The sequence below is a fragment of the Leptonychotes weddellii genome, chromosome X, assembly GCF_054177405.1.
Source record: "Leptonychotes weddellii isolate Sample4059 chromosome X, ASM5417740v2, whole genome shotgun sequence".
In the NCBI taxonomy this organism is placed as follows: domain Eukaryota; kingdom Metazoa; phylum Chordata; class Mammalia; order Carnivora; family Phocidae; genus Leptonychotes; species Leptonychotes weddellii.
The window spans coordinates 103,617,743-103,632,803 of record NC_138385.1 but is presented as its reverse complement, the minus strand read 5'-3'; the positions used below and the strand labels follow the sequence as shown (position 1 = coordinate 103,632,803).

The 15,061-nt window shown below is 42.4% G+C and overlaps 1 protein-coding gene across 4 annotated transcripts in view; it reads right to left on the bottom strand.

Annotated features, from left to right (window-relative positions):
• The window catches only part of LOC102744400 (neuroligin-4, X-linked), a 288,242-nt gene that overhangs the window by 208,636 nt on the left and 64,545 nt on the right, over window positions 1-15,061 (bottom strand). For all 4 annotated transcript variants that reach the window (XM_081809221.1, XM_081809220.1, XM_081809222.1 and 1 more), the window contains one exon: window positions 14,114-14,902. In XM_081809221.1, the coding sequence (XP_081665347.1) occupies window positions 14,114-14,585 (472 nt within the window). In that variant the 5' untranslated portion in view covers window positions 14,586-14,902. The remainder of the gene's footprint in view (window positions 1-14,113; window positions 14,903-15,061) is intronic.

Below are 15,061 nucleotides of genomic sequence, written 5' to 3'. Positions count from 1 at the left end.
CCGGGTTCGCTTGCATGTCAACTACTCCCCTATACTATTTAAGAAGCCAATGATCTAGAACCTAAAGACAGTATCGCCGAGTGAGCCAATGGACTACGTGTGTTTGTAGGGGTCACAGGGGTCGTGTGAAAATGAGAGGATAGGTCTAGAATTGGTTCATGACGTGTTGCGGGCCAACCAGCTACCAATGAAGGAGGTAGACTCTCAACAGAGAGCTAAAAATGAAAGCACGCTGATCAGTACTTCATTCCAGGAATATGTCATAACTTACATCTCATCTCTTTTTATTTATCTTTTATTTTCCTATCATAAACCATAACAAAACACAGGTTTTTAGGCATTAATCTCTAAAAGCATTTAAAATAACTATTTCATTAGGTGGATTTATTGAGATAGAATTACTGGTTCAAAAGTTATGGGCATTTAAAATGTTTTTTCACACATACTGTTATACTGTTTTTTGAAAAACCTATGTAGCACTTCACAAAAACGCCTACCAAAAGAAGTCATGCATGCACATTCTCTTTAGCACTGAATATTATTTTATTATGGCTTTGCTAATATTATCAGTAAAATGGTGTTTGCTTTTATTAAATTGCATTAATAACTCTCAAGAAAATTACCTGGGAAACTCTCAGAAAGACTTAGATCTGAATTCTGCTTTTCCCTTTTACACACTGGGTGATTTAGGTAAAGGATGAACCACTACTCCTAGCTTTATGTTTCCCCTTTGTGACTTAGCACTTTGGAGGGCTATTAGGTGCACTCACTGATAGAAAATGCTCAAGCTTTAGTGCAAAGTGCTTGCTGTAAAAAACTCATTCTCTGAGTAGCAACTAATGTCATCTTCTTTGCCCTCACCACCCCCACCATCACTATCATTATTGTCATCAGCATCAGCACCCCCACCATGATCACATCACCATCATCATCACCCCCATCACCACTGTCCTCAGCACCATCTTCAACACCATCATCAACTCCATCACCATCATCATCCCCATCTTCATGGCTATCACCATCACCACTAACATCAAAATCACCATCACCATCACCATCTTCAATACCATCATCAACACCATCAACACCATCACCATCATCAATCACCATCTTCATGGCTATCACCATCACCACTAACATCAAAATCACCATCACCATCACCATCTTCAATACCATCATCAACACCATCAACACCATCACCATCATCAATCACCATCTTCATGGCTATCACCATCACCACTAACATCAAAATCATCATCATCATCACCAGGATGGTCATTATCACCTCCATCATCATAATCACGGCCATGATTACCTTCATTTCCATCATCTCTTTCACCACTATTATCAAAATCGTCATCTACTATTATTACTTCTACTATTACTGTCTATATTTATTTATTTATGGGTTGGTTGTGTCCTTGGGCCACTATTCTATCAGTGCTTTCCTTAAAATTTGATTTTAAGGATCTATAGCTAACAATCCCTTGTTGTGTGTCTCTTAACTGCCTACAGATACACTGTGCATCTAGTTGCTCTTAGAGGTCACTCCAGAAATTTACCTTGGTCTAGGCTATATGGACCATGGTTTCTTTAATGGGTGTCATTATTTTTTTCTTCCTATTTTTTTCTAATGGCAGAAAGGAGTATTTGTTTATATTTGGTTTAACAATGTTTTAGGTCCAATTTTCTGAGGCCCTATTTATGACTATTTTCCATATCATTAATCCTATCATTAGCCATCATGTAAAGAGCCCTATAAATATGACTCTAATTGATATACAAACATATCTGTTATGACTATTATATGACAAAATCTTTGTCAGTATCACCTTCACAGTCATTAAAATTCAAATTCTTGGGGCCCATCCCCAGAAATGACGAGTCGGTAGCAGCCTGGGTGGAGCCTGGGAGTCTGCCTATGAAAAAGTTCCTGGTTAGTTTGAGAACAACTGTGCTATGGCAACTCTGGACCCTGCCATCCTATGCATTAACTAGAAGATACCCGAATGACTTCATGAAGACTTCCCTTTACATCAAGGGTCAGCAAACTTTCTCTATAAATATTTTAGACTTTGCAGACCATATGCCCTCTTTTGAAGCTGTTTGATTCTGCCATTGTACTGTGAAAGCAGCCACAGAAATTAGGCACATTTATGTGGAAGGTTGTGTCCCATTAAACTTTTTTGCAAAAATAGGCAGCAGCATGATGGATTCCGCCTATGAGTCATATTGTCCCCTCTTGTTTCACATCTCTGAAAGGAAGTGAGGCCCTCCTTTCCCTGAACACTCATCCTTGTTGGGTTTCTCAATTTTCATAAGATCACATCGACCAATAGTCCCTGTAGCTCAGCTGATGACGGGATCATGCCGCCATGCAATAAACTGACCGCAACAGTGACTGTACTTGGGATGTTTGGCCGAGCCAAAACTTCAAATTCACTTACTCAGTCTCTTAAACCATGCGCAGCCAAGAGAATCAACATTAACATCAGCCTCCAGGCGCCATCTTTGACCACACTGTCCCCTCCACCTGAAGTCCCCCTAACCCACCAATTTGGCCATCTGCTGTCCTTCGAAGTTCTCCTTAGCGTATTCTGACCTCTGAGTCTAGAAACATGCTCCTCCCAGATGTTCCCATATCTCTCCAACTGGTCACATCATAGCACTGATCATACGAAATGGTAATTCTGGCTCATTCTGTATCCTCCCCTCCCCCCATATGATCTGCAAGGGAAAAGATGGTACCACATTCAGGAAAGTGGTCAATTAGAACATGCTCTGTAAGGATGCTCTGAATGAATACATTTATAAACTGCGCTTTTGCTAATGTCAGGGGCTCATACAGAAGGAAATGTTAACAAACAAGCCAAAGAAATGCAATGAAGTGAGGGTCTAGGTGGCACCTACTTGGATTGACAGAGCTGCACAAGAATTGAAGACTAGGTTTTATCGCCATCCCGAGAACCCACCCACCTCAAACTCTCAGAGAAGCCCAATGAGCAAAGGAAGATGCTGAGTGGGATGTCCTGTGCTTCTTGCAGGATTCCATAGACGCCACCTTGTCAACCATTTGCCCAGTGCCCTACAAGGCAGCTCTTACCAAGCCCTTACCCTTGCTAAGAGCTTGGGCTGAGATTTTGTTCAAATTCAATTTCATTTCCCCTAGATCAACTCTCTAAATTGGATACTCCTTCAGTAAACCTAGCCCATTAGCTGGAACAGTTAAAAGAAATAGTAGACACAGTAGGTTACACCCTGTCCTAAACAGCTTGGCCCCCTTCAGGGCACGTTTTCTACCTGGAGTTATCTATCGGTCATGCTACCCCAGCTTTACCACCAGAGGACAACTTCCAGATCCAGATGTCCCTCTGGAGTGCAGTAACCAATGTGGTCCTGCCTCAGCGTTGTCTGAATATCAATTTCCTGATGTGCGAGACATTCCTGTCACTTTATCGCTCTACATCACGCAAGGGTCCCCAGTGCCTACAAGACAACAACAGCAACAACTCATAAACAAGGTCTCCCATTTTCAAATCCTCAGGGTCTTCTCTGGGGCTAAAAAGGAAGAACTACCCTAGGTAGGGCTTTTCCGCCCCTGAAGCCATACCAGTCTTTCCTGTCTACTTTCTATCCCAAATAGGAGGGAGGGTAATGGACATCAATGGGTTTTGCCTGCTTAGCATCCTGTTTTCCTTTGGGGAGCTACCTTGCCTACATCAACCCTAAGCTGGGTCCTGTTGGACTCACACATCCCTCTCCCCGTTCAGAAATGAATGCTAACCCAGGCCATGCCGATCAAAGGGTGTTTCCCCCCCTAGATTTGGAAATTGGTTTGAGTTGGCCTGTGACCCCAACTGGGCCAGTGGCATCATCCCCAGGCCAATGTGCTTCTCAGAGCTCAAGGGTGATATCACAGGGAAATGCTGGTGACCATTTTTTTTTTTTGCCCCATATGGAAATAGCCATCACAGAGAGACAAAAGAAAGCCAATGATAAACCAAAAATGAGAGGTTACTAATAGCAATGATTCAGCCCTAAATCCAGGTGCCTTTAAACAACAAGAATTTATTGTCCCACTGTATTGCAGGACAGATGTATGAAATTATAGAGTCGTCCTGCAACACAGTGGGACAATAAATTCTTCTTGATGTCTGAAATTATGGAGTCAGCAGGGTGGGTTACTTGCCTAGAGTCTGGGGGATCACGATGTCTGTCTCTCTCAGTTCTTAGTTTCTGGTGGTTTTCAGAGATCGTTGGAGTTCCCTGGCTGGGAGATCCATCCCTCACTTCTTTGCCTCCATCTTCATATCATGTTCTATGTGTCTCTGTCTGTCTTTGTCCCTGTGTCTCCTCTTGTAAGGACACCACCCATAATGGATTTAGTGTCCTTCCGAATACAGTCTGACCTCATCTTACCTTGATTACATCTATTAAAAACCCTATCTCCAAGTAAGCTGACATTCATAGGTTCCAGGATTAGGACCTCAACATACCCTCTTTTTGGGGACGGGGGCAACACAATTCAACCCATAACACAGATCAACTCAAAAACCCTTCGACAAGAGAAAAGTTTGAAAGATTAATAGCCATGCTATGATCTGTAAATGTTTTTAAAAGATTCTAACTGATATTCTGCAGCCTTAGAATAACAATTTCAAATCCTGTAGACCCCAAATATCTCTTGGGCCGGGACCTCATAATGTCTCCTCAGAGGTAATCTAATATCAATGATGATGTTATTGCTGTTGTTGACAGTGATGAGAGCCACAGTAATAATAACAACAAAGCCTTAAGTAGAACAAAATGCTGGAGGAAGCTCATTTTCCCCTAAGTCTAGAGAAAGCCTTCTAAGATGATGATTCCTCTCATCTCAACGACTGTAACCTGTGAACTCTTGGAAAGGAGTCCAGAACCATGAAAATGAAAGCAAATCATAGTCAACGGTATTTAAAATCAGGCAAAGCGCTGCTTTCTCAAAACCACAAATCAGTTAGCTTGCTGGCCGTTCTATCACGGTTTTAAGCTGCCTTCCCTTGTAACACCTCTGGGGCTTGGTATTTTAGGGAAACGTCAGCAGACAGACTTTGGTGTGGCTGCAACTGGTTGAGATGATGCAAGTCGACATCCTGAGGGGTGAGCTCAGCCATAGCGGGAAATCGCTTCGCCCCACAGTGTGTGCCCACAGTTTGTCATAGGAAGCAGGGGGATCCTATTTTCTACTACTTTCTAAATCTTGTCATAAACGAGGACACTACTTCTTTAAAAAATTGGGAGAACATCTGACTTTCAGGCACAGTACACATAAGCCAAGAGCTTCATGCATTTGCCAAACAACAAGAACAACAAAAAAATCTAACATCGACTCTGGGTATATTTAGGACATACATCGGTGTACTTTTTAAAAAGTACATACAAATGCATGCCTATTGGTGGACATCAGCAGTAATCATGGTTACTGAGAGCTCCATATCAGAACAAATCATCGTGGGCAGCCTATGCACAGTAAGCTAGGTAGGAGGATAGGACGGTCTCAAAGACACTTGCAGGAGAAAGGTAAACCTGCTGAGGAGGTTTGCAAAAGACGGCCCAGAAAGGGCATGACGTCTTGTCTTCAAAGACTTTGCAAGCAACAGAGTGAGAGAAAGCAGCCTCCCAAATTGCTCCAGCTCTGTTGGTAGAGATTTCACACGTATGGGTCACCAACCCTTTGTAACAATGAAGTGAACGCTCTCATAAAGCTGCAAAAGTCTTTCTGGGCCAGGTTCAAAAACGGCCGCGTGGTCAGGTGCCTCCCATTCATTCATTCATGCCGTGCGTACCAGTCGACACACAATGCATTCATTCCTTTATCCCGCCAATGTCCCCCTGCCTATAAAAGGTTTACAGTCTACTGGGTGTCTGTGTATTTGTTACATACATACTGCCCATCTCTCATCGCTAGCCTGGTAACAGCAGGGACTTTGTTCTGTTCGCGATCGTCTTGCTTTGTGAGATTCAGCTTTGCTCATACCAATGCCACTTGGAGGATGGTTTGGTGCAGGGAGGCCCTGGCAATGTATCAGGAGTCCTGGGGTGGTCCCTGGCAGTTTGGCTGAGGTTCCCTGTCTGTGTCTCTCCCCCGCGTGTGGGTGGCAGCCAGGAAGCAATGCCCGCGGCACAGTGGATGCCCAGGAATAGTTGTAGAAGGTATAAATGAATGAATATATTTTTTAAAGTTCTACAGTCTACTGGAGGTGTAGACTTGCAAAATAATGCTTGCATCAAAACTCTACCAACACACGGGAGGATGCTGCATCTCTGCATAGGGCCCCAGAGTGTCAAGAATAGGGAGGTACCGCATTGCAGAAGACCGGGGATGGAATGACTCCTCCAGTTCCTCCCACGTGGAGGTCTTTATAATTCTGTGATGGATGTCCTGCTGGGTTCCATCACTTACTCCAGATAAACTCTGACAATGATAGTCAAGATGCCAAAATCTCTTTCTTAAAAAAAAAAAAAAAAAAAGGATGCAGGTGACTGGATGGCTCAGTGGGTTAGGTGTCTGATTGCAGCTCAGGTCATAGTCCTGGAGTCCTGGGATCGAGTCCCACGTGGGCTCCCTGCTCAGTGAGGAGTCTGCTTCTCCCTCTCTCTCTCCCCGCCCTCAAATAAATAAATAAAATCTTTAGGGAAATGCAAACAACTTGTGCTACACTGGAATTTGATCTCATTATTATATGCTTTAAGATCAGAGGAAAGATCTAATCTACGTCGATATATTTTAAACATTTAAATTTTCCTGGGAAAGACACAGCTTTCTGTCTGTGCTTTGCTACTATTTTTGGATCTAAACTATTTTTAAATATGCAAAATTAATATAACTTTGTTGCATAGTATCTGGATACATGACAAAACATAGTGATAAAAGTACTTCAGTAGATAAAAAATTGGGGGTAAGACAGAAAGCTTTTAATAAATGATTTTTAAAAAAATTTCAGGTGATAAAAGTACATTGGAATTTGATAAGAATGGAACCTTATGTTCTTTGATTTAAACTCACCACACAGTCCGCTAAGAAAAATGTGTGTTAGGATTCCTTGGGCTGGAATTCCAGTTATGAATCCTCCAATGTCAAAAATGAAAACCCTGCAAAAAACACCCAAGTGGGTGCTTTGCATGTTAGATTATAGTATCAGTGCACCTTTCTATCGTTTTGTTAGGTTTTATCTCTCCTTCCGTCCCATTTTTGCACTTTTTATGTCTTGGCCCATCTAGAGAAGCAATAAACAAGGAGCTTACTTTGGGAGGCTCAGAAACCATTTCCTCGCTGCACAACATAAGTATGTATTCCTTGTGTATTCATGTCAGGATTGGTGGAAAACTTTCCATCGTGGATCCTCAACGGAAAACATCAACTCACAGATTACCTGCCTTTTTTTTTTTTTTTTCTTGAAATCCTAAAGAACTCTCTGAATTCTTCTGACCACTTTCTGAACCTCGACTTTTGTTGGGGCTCATTCATTTTCCAAGCAAAGAGCTTACATTTCCTTGTTATCCCCAGTTGGACTGGTCCAATGTCTTGTGTGGGGTAAGTGCAAAGAGTCATTTTTCAAATCAATAATTTTTATTTTTTTATCTTTTTTTCAAATCAATAATGTTTAAATGAGTCAGATAAAAGGGCTCTCAGGAGAGTGCAGGTTGAAAGAGGGAAGAAAACACAAAGAATCAGAGCTGAGGTCAGGAGATCAATAGATGGCGTGGCTTGAGGTGGGAGTAAAGTCAACGCACAGCAGGTGGATGGGATGTTAGGGGAATACTGGATGATCACTTTTGGGTGGAGTGATGATTAGGTCCCAAAAGAGATGGAGCAGAACGTAGCTGAAGGCATCCATTTAAGGAAGAAAGAGGGTTAATGAGCATTTTCCTATCTTGTGGAAATGTACCACAAAAGCTCCTTTGCTTGAAAAGACTAAAAACTTTCTGTGTTCTTTCCCTTTCTGATGGGAACACCACCCTGTCCCACGCCCCAGGGCAGACTTGTTGAGTATTGTGCTCAGGACCACATTCCCAGCAGACAAGAGGGCGTTCTGCTGAGCTGGGACATCAGAATGCTTGGGATTTTAGAGAGGACAGAACAGTATAGGAATTCCTCTGTTCAAGTAGACTTTCCCAAAAATCATAACACATTTGATCTTAATTGAACTGTGGATCTCTCTCGTTGGCTTTCCTCCAACACCTTATACAAACACACACACACACACACACACACACACAATATACCTTCACTCTCCAAATATCTTTTCCAAAGAGAAATCTAATAGGAATTTTTTCCCATTTTTTAAGAAATCTGCTTCACGTTTGTGGAAACCTATTTCTCTGAAAAGAAATATAGAATATCTGATTGAATTAACAAAATAGAGACTCCTCATCTTCCTTAACAAGTATTAGTAGGGGAATAGATCACTCAGACTATCTCCCCCCACCCCGTTGTCGCCTGTGAGTTCCGTGTATGATCTGTGGGTCTGATTTATTTACGTAGGGTCACTGTTTTGCATCTCACACACCCTCTGTGGTCCTCGAATCCAAAGCTAAGGAAATCTCTCCTTCTGTCCGTGTTTGCTACAGTTTATAGGTCAATGCACCAAGGACAAGTGTTCTTACACACAGAGGAGGAACGTGACACAAATCCAGTGTGAAAACAGCCTGGTTTAGAACCAAAACACACAGTAGGAAGGCAGGGACCTACTCCGGACCACCGTACCCGAGAAACGGGATCTTCCAGTAAACGGTCATGTAAGGAGATTCGTATTAAAATTCACATGAAGTTAAATGTATAACATATTGACCTTTTCCATCTCACCATTATTTCTATAATTATATTGTTACTCATAATTTATAATGATCCAGCGGCTTACTCCAAAATTGCTATAACCCTAAACAACATTCGGAGGAGGTATACCAGGAGTGTTATTATTACTAATAGCCGAGGTCACTAAATATTGAGCCAATATCGTCTCAGCCAAGACAATATGGAAAATAAATGGCCGTGTCCAAACTAGCGGTGTCAGTTGGCAACAAATAAAGCTCTTCGGTGTCCCGTAAGCAAGAGTATGCAAGAAAATAATGAGCAAATTGTTGGAAACGGACAGATTCTAGCAGACCAGTCGCGTGCCCAGTTCCCATCTTAGACGTTTTTTTGCAATATCGTTTATGATATGCACCATATGGGGAGTCGGGTTCTTAACACATTTTACATAATTGAGACTTGTTCTAATTGTGAGAAACATCTAAGTTGCAAATGGGATGGAGTTACAGTCCATCTGATGGAAAGTAAGGGATAAGTCTCTTTTTAGGGAATGATTTTGCTCTATTTTCCAAACAAGTATAATTCACACTATCCAAATAGTATTTTCTAAACATACACGATTGCTCAACCCTCAGTAAGGGTATGATTCTATGTTCAAGTGGGCAAAATCTTCTGAGCTGATGGAAAAATGCATGTTTTCAGAAATCCACTCCAGTCGAACCGTCTTCACAAAATACTAAATTCCTTTCAATGAATCGCTGTCAGGGAGATATTTGTTCAATCATCTTTCATAATTATCTTCCCTCACAAGCTACGTCTACGCAACGTCAAACATCCAGGTGACACATGGAAACGGCAATCACCGAATTGTTTTCACGTCGTTGCATGCTGATGCGGATTGGTTAAAACGTCCGTCTCACTGTGTTAACTCACTTAAGTTTTACTTTGTCACCTGGATTCTGCCAGTATCTACATACACTTGGACTATCTGTGACTTGATGAGAAGAGAAAGGAAATTAATTTCTCCTTTATCTCACATAAAAAAAAAAAGAGTATTATTGTCTTTGGATGTTCTAAGGCACTCTCCCAAGAAATGAATTTTAATGCTTTCTCGATGATTAATTTCTGTAACTCACATAAGATGCTGGAAATTCATTTCACAACTGAGGCTGAAAAAGACAGAGCTTAGGAATAAAGCAGAGCAGAATAATTCTCTGCTCTTTGAAAAAAAATTGTATTCCCTCTAAATTCCCTTTTATTAAAGCCATACTCAGTCCTGGCAGAAATGATGGTCCCTTGGTCTTATTCCTTAAGCTGATCCCTGCACGAATGCAGTAAATAATTATGTTCTAGACAGGAAACATGTATTATGCATGGGGCTGATATTTATATTAGACCCCATGTACACATGCAATTTCGCTGATACATTCTGGTTCCCTTTTTGACGATTAATTATGTTCCACAAATACAGGACTAGAGAGAGGTCACATGTGCAGGAGACGAGGGTAAAGCACTCTACGTGGATGAATGCCTTAACCTCCCCGCACTTCTCAATCAGACACAGAAGGAAATGGGAGGCAAAACAAGCCAAGGACGCTGCCTACAGTCCCTCGGCTGGTAAGGGGACAAGATGGCATTTTTAACCCAAGCAGGCATGTTCTTAGAGCTATTCCTATAAGCTCAGCAGGAGGAGTGAACCAAATTTACATTAAAAAGCTTGAAGAAAACAAAACAAAAGAGTCACTCTGCCCAGAACAGATCAGATCTTGAGGTCTAGACAGGAAGAGTGGGGAGCCCAAAATATTTAGCCAGCGTAGGTGCAAAGAGGACAAGAAGCCACTGAGAGGTGTAGCTTTAAGACCTAAGAGGACAACTTGGATGCTTTGCTGTAGGTCCTCCGTGGACACTGACTCTGGAAATTCGTTTTAGGTGCCTGGGTAAATTTAAATGTCCCTTTATTACGTCCCTATGTAAAATCGTCGTTATTTCCTAAATATGGCATTTAGTAGGATTTTCCCTGACGCTGTAATAACCCAGTGGACAAAAAGGTTGCATGTGTGCACATCTTAATGCCTCAAATCTGCCAAGTGTCTGCCCACAAACTGGGGCGAGTATTGTCTTCTTGCTACCCAAGCGGGAAGCAGCACATTTTAACCACCCAGCATTAAGATAAGAGTGTTTTTCTATCAATAATACTTGAGGTTGAAAGGGAAGCCAAGAAGAGTCTCAGAAAGGGTAGGCGTTCGGAAGGCTCACAACAAAATAACGTTTTCAGCGATTTCTTTGTTTTCAATTAGGGTAGAGACTTGACTGCATTTCAATTAGGATTTTAACACACCCTCACAAATGTCGCTGCTTCCCAAAACAGCCAACGGGAGCTACCTTACAGTTTTGTAGCTCAGAGTTGCATGGGGCTAAAATCAACGTGGCAAGAGTGGCCGGGCATCTTTCTGGGGCCCTCGGGGAGAATCTATTTCCTGGTCTTTTCTAGCATCTAGAAGCGGCCCACACTCCTCGCCTCCTGGTATCCTCCAAGCCAGGAAGGCTAGTTGTGTCTTTACTGTTGCTCACGAGCTCTGATGATTTGTGTCTCCCTGTTCCCTAATTGAGGGTCTTTGCTCTTAAATACTGGGCCCACCCAGGTAATCCAACATACGCTCCCTTTATCGTCAAGTCAGCTGATGAGCAAATCTAATTCCACCTGCAAGCTAAATTCATTCCCCTTTGCCATGGAAGGTCACAGAGTCACGGGTTCCAGGGATTAGGATGGAGACACCTTGGGGGAGTCCGTATTCTGCCTCCAAGTAGACACTTGTCCCGAAATTAAGAATTCTTGTGTCTTTTGCAACCATTAACATCTAAAGCATGCCCGGCACATAGTAGATACTCAGAACTGTTTTTGGCAGTGAAGTCAGTTTGTACCTGGTCATCACCTGCACTATCTGGGTGATGCAGAGACACCAATCTAAAAAACTGAGGTATCAGAGTGCAATTTTTAATTCCGAATATCCAATACTGCTGTTTACACTGTTAAATCAAGGCACTGATATGATAAGATCGCCCATAAAGGGAGGTCTTTGGAGGAATCAGCACGATGCCATAATTTTCATGTGTTATTAAGGACGGGGAGTTTATTCATTAAGTGAATAGCCAATAATTAAATATCTACAGCTCCACATTGCTTCTCAAATGGATGAAAATATTTTTAAAAAAAAGAAAGAAAAGAAACTAGAAAACTCCTGACCCAACGGGCTGTGATTTGTTTGTACAAAATGCCAGTATTTACATATTGTAGGAAAACAGATCCTACGTTTTTCAGCCCCTACTGGATTTCTGATTCTCTTGTCAGGATCGCACGAGGCTGCAGGCAAACATGTTCTGAGAATCCTGAAAACGTAAAGAGGTGGCCCCGGGTTTATTCTTAGGGTGCGATGGGTTTCCCGTGGGGTAGCACTTTTTGCATTTTATATTTGGGCATATAAAATGGCCCACAGTGAAATGGCCCAACTGTTTATGGTTTTGAGCCACAGAACTGCACATCCACGGTGGTTCTGTTATCAGGGAGGTTCCCGATTTTTCTCCGGGAGAGGAATTTGAATCATTTATCCTGCTTTGTTCTCCCCGTCTCCTTTTCTGCCTTCCCTTCTTTTTGCTTTTTATTTGCACCGTTGACGACGAAAAGGAGCACGCGCCAGGCGATTTTAGAAGTGAGGCATGTCATCGGGTTTTGGGTGCAGTGAGCTTTGCCCACGCTTATGCACAGGGCAGTCACTGAGGCAGGTCCGAGCACGGCGTGCAAATACGGCATCCGAGTGTCACTCTAACCCGTGAACGTCGCGTTCAGACCTAGGCTTTGCAAGATAATTGTGTGATCTCTTCCCAAGATGACGACGAGGGCCCCACCCACCAGAGACTGCGAATATAATAAAGCACCATCTTCCCATTTCTTTCTCTGGGTGTTCTCTGTGATCTCGGTAACACAACCCTGGCCTGGCGTTTCAAGACACCCTACATGAGCTACATTGTAGCATTTACGTGCAGAAAGCACAATATGGCGGGTCCAGGACAACTTTGGAGATCGTGGATAATGTCATCCTCTCTTTCAGACCTTCAGCCAAATCTCAACTGAAAATCATTCTCCGAGTATTCAAGGGAAAGAAAAATGGAATTTCTCCCCTAAAAGTTACAAAGGACACACTGCAGTTTCTACAGTAGATGATGTCTCTGATTCCTGTAAATTACTTCTTTTAATTCCAGGACGATTTACGTTCCAGGCTTTTCTCGCTCCTTGTCTAAAAATAGCACATGCAAATGGTAAGTGAGGAATGTGTTCACATTGTGGTGTAACTTTAGTCTGGTTAGCCTTTCTAAAAAAATGTTTTTAATTTGAAACCTACACAGAGAAGGAGATAATCGAACTTTACTACCATTGGATTAAATTAATAAATCAAACATCATCATTTCTTACAGATTTTCACTGCTGTGTTATTGAAAACAAAGGAGCCATTTTGTTCAAGCAAGCACATTATTTCCTAATATAGCTAGAATCATCTAAGGACAGCCGTCTGCCATCTGATCGCTGTGAATATTGGGAGGAAACAAGGTGCAAATTGATGTTAGCAACACAGATTCTAAACAAAGAAATCCAACCATTTTATGAAATATCCCTTGCTTCTGTATTTAAAACAATCCGTGATTTTCCTTTCAAGCCTCAATAGAAGAAAGAAAGAAAGAAAGAAAGAAAGAAAGAAAGAAAGAAAGAAAGAAAGAAGAAAGAAGAAAGAAAGAAAAAAGAAAAAGAAAGAAAGGAAGGAAGGAAGGAAGAAAGAAAGAAAAGAGAAAGAAAGAAAGAAGAAAGAGAAAGAAAGGGAGAAGGAAGGAAGGAAGGAAGAGAGAGCTAAAATCTTAAGGCATTAAAGCAAAAGAAACCATGCCTTATAATCTTCAGTTTGCTAACTCGAGCATGATAATGTTCTTAATTCTATTGTTTTCTCTAGATTTCATTTTCCTATATAGATAATAAAGGTATACTATGTAACTGTCTATGCTCAGACTGGTGACCAACTTCAAACCCTGTAACACGCTGAAAAGGCAGTACATGATAATAATTAAGTCATTAATTATAGCATTGCCCACTTCCTAGATGCTCAATAAATACAAGTGTCATGATTTATAAGGTAGGGCAATAGCTACATTCAGAATATGAGAAAGAAAATAACTGGGTTATAGAAAAAAAAATCATGCACAAGATATTCTAAACGCCTCTTGGCCAACCTGACACCCGAGTGAGCAGGTGCTGTTTCCTGTTTTCAGTAAAGTACTTACCATCTTCGGTGGGCACGTAGATATTTAGGTAAAGGCAGTCTTCATTTTGATCTTGAACATAGGTCATTAAAGTATCCAAATTGGCAGTAAACCAGATGGGCAGCATATCGTGCAATAAAGACCTCTCATCTAGGTGTTGGGGACACACAGCAGCGAACTGGGTGGCATTTCGAACTCCAGTCCATGAGGATGGGGGTTCTGGGGGCTGAAACCGCCTCTCTCCAGTGGGAGGCGAGGCATAGGGAACCCCCAAGTATTGCTCCACGGGACCCAAAATCTCATTGGGCAATGGTGTTCTTAGGCCCCGGATTTTGCCATAATTTGTGTTGACGACTGGATACTGTGCTTGGCTGTCAATGAGCGTGAAGCGAATGGCAAGAGCGGTTATCCACAGGAGAACGTTGGAGTTCAACATGACGCAGACCGGGGTGAAGAACAGTGGCAGCCATAACAGTCCCTTGGGTCTCGACATTGTTCACTGCCACATCCGTGGGGGTCTGTGTGATGCAACTCCAAGCAAGCAAAGCTGGGAAGCGAGCCTGCAGACAGAGAGGGCTTTCCAGGGAGCAGAAGGCCCAGGAGAGGAGCCTCTGAGATGGGTCATAGACAGAGCCCGAGGTTAAGGACACACCCAGCTGTCTTCTCGGCAGCCCATTGCGGGAGAGAGCAGCCCTCTCTTAATCCTGGAAGGGAATTCCAGCAGGTGTGAGGCTCCAAGGACGCAGTGACCATCCGACACCTCCCAAGGACAAGGATTCCTTAGGAAAACTCCAAGGCAGAGCAGTCCGCCTAATGGGGAAAGAAAGCAGATGAGAATAATGAAGCCAAGGGAAGCCGAGCAACCCACAGGTCTTCCCTGCAACACTCAACGTCACTCGATGAAATGCTCATTCACCGATGAATCTGTCCACTCACATCTCAACGGAGAAGAATCTAGCAAGAACATGA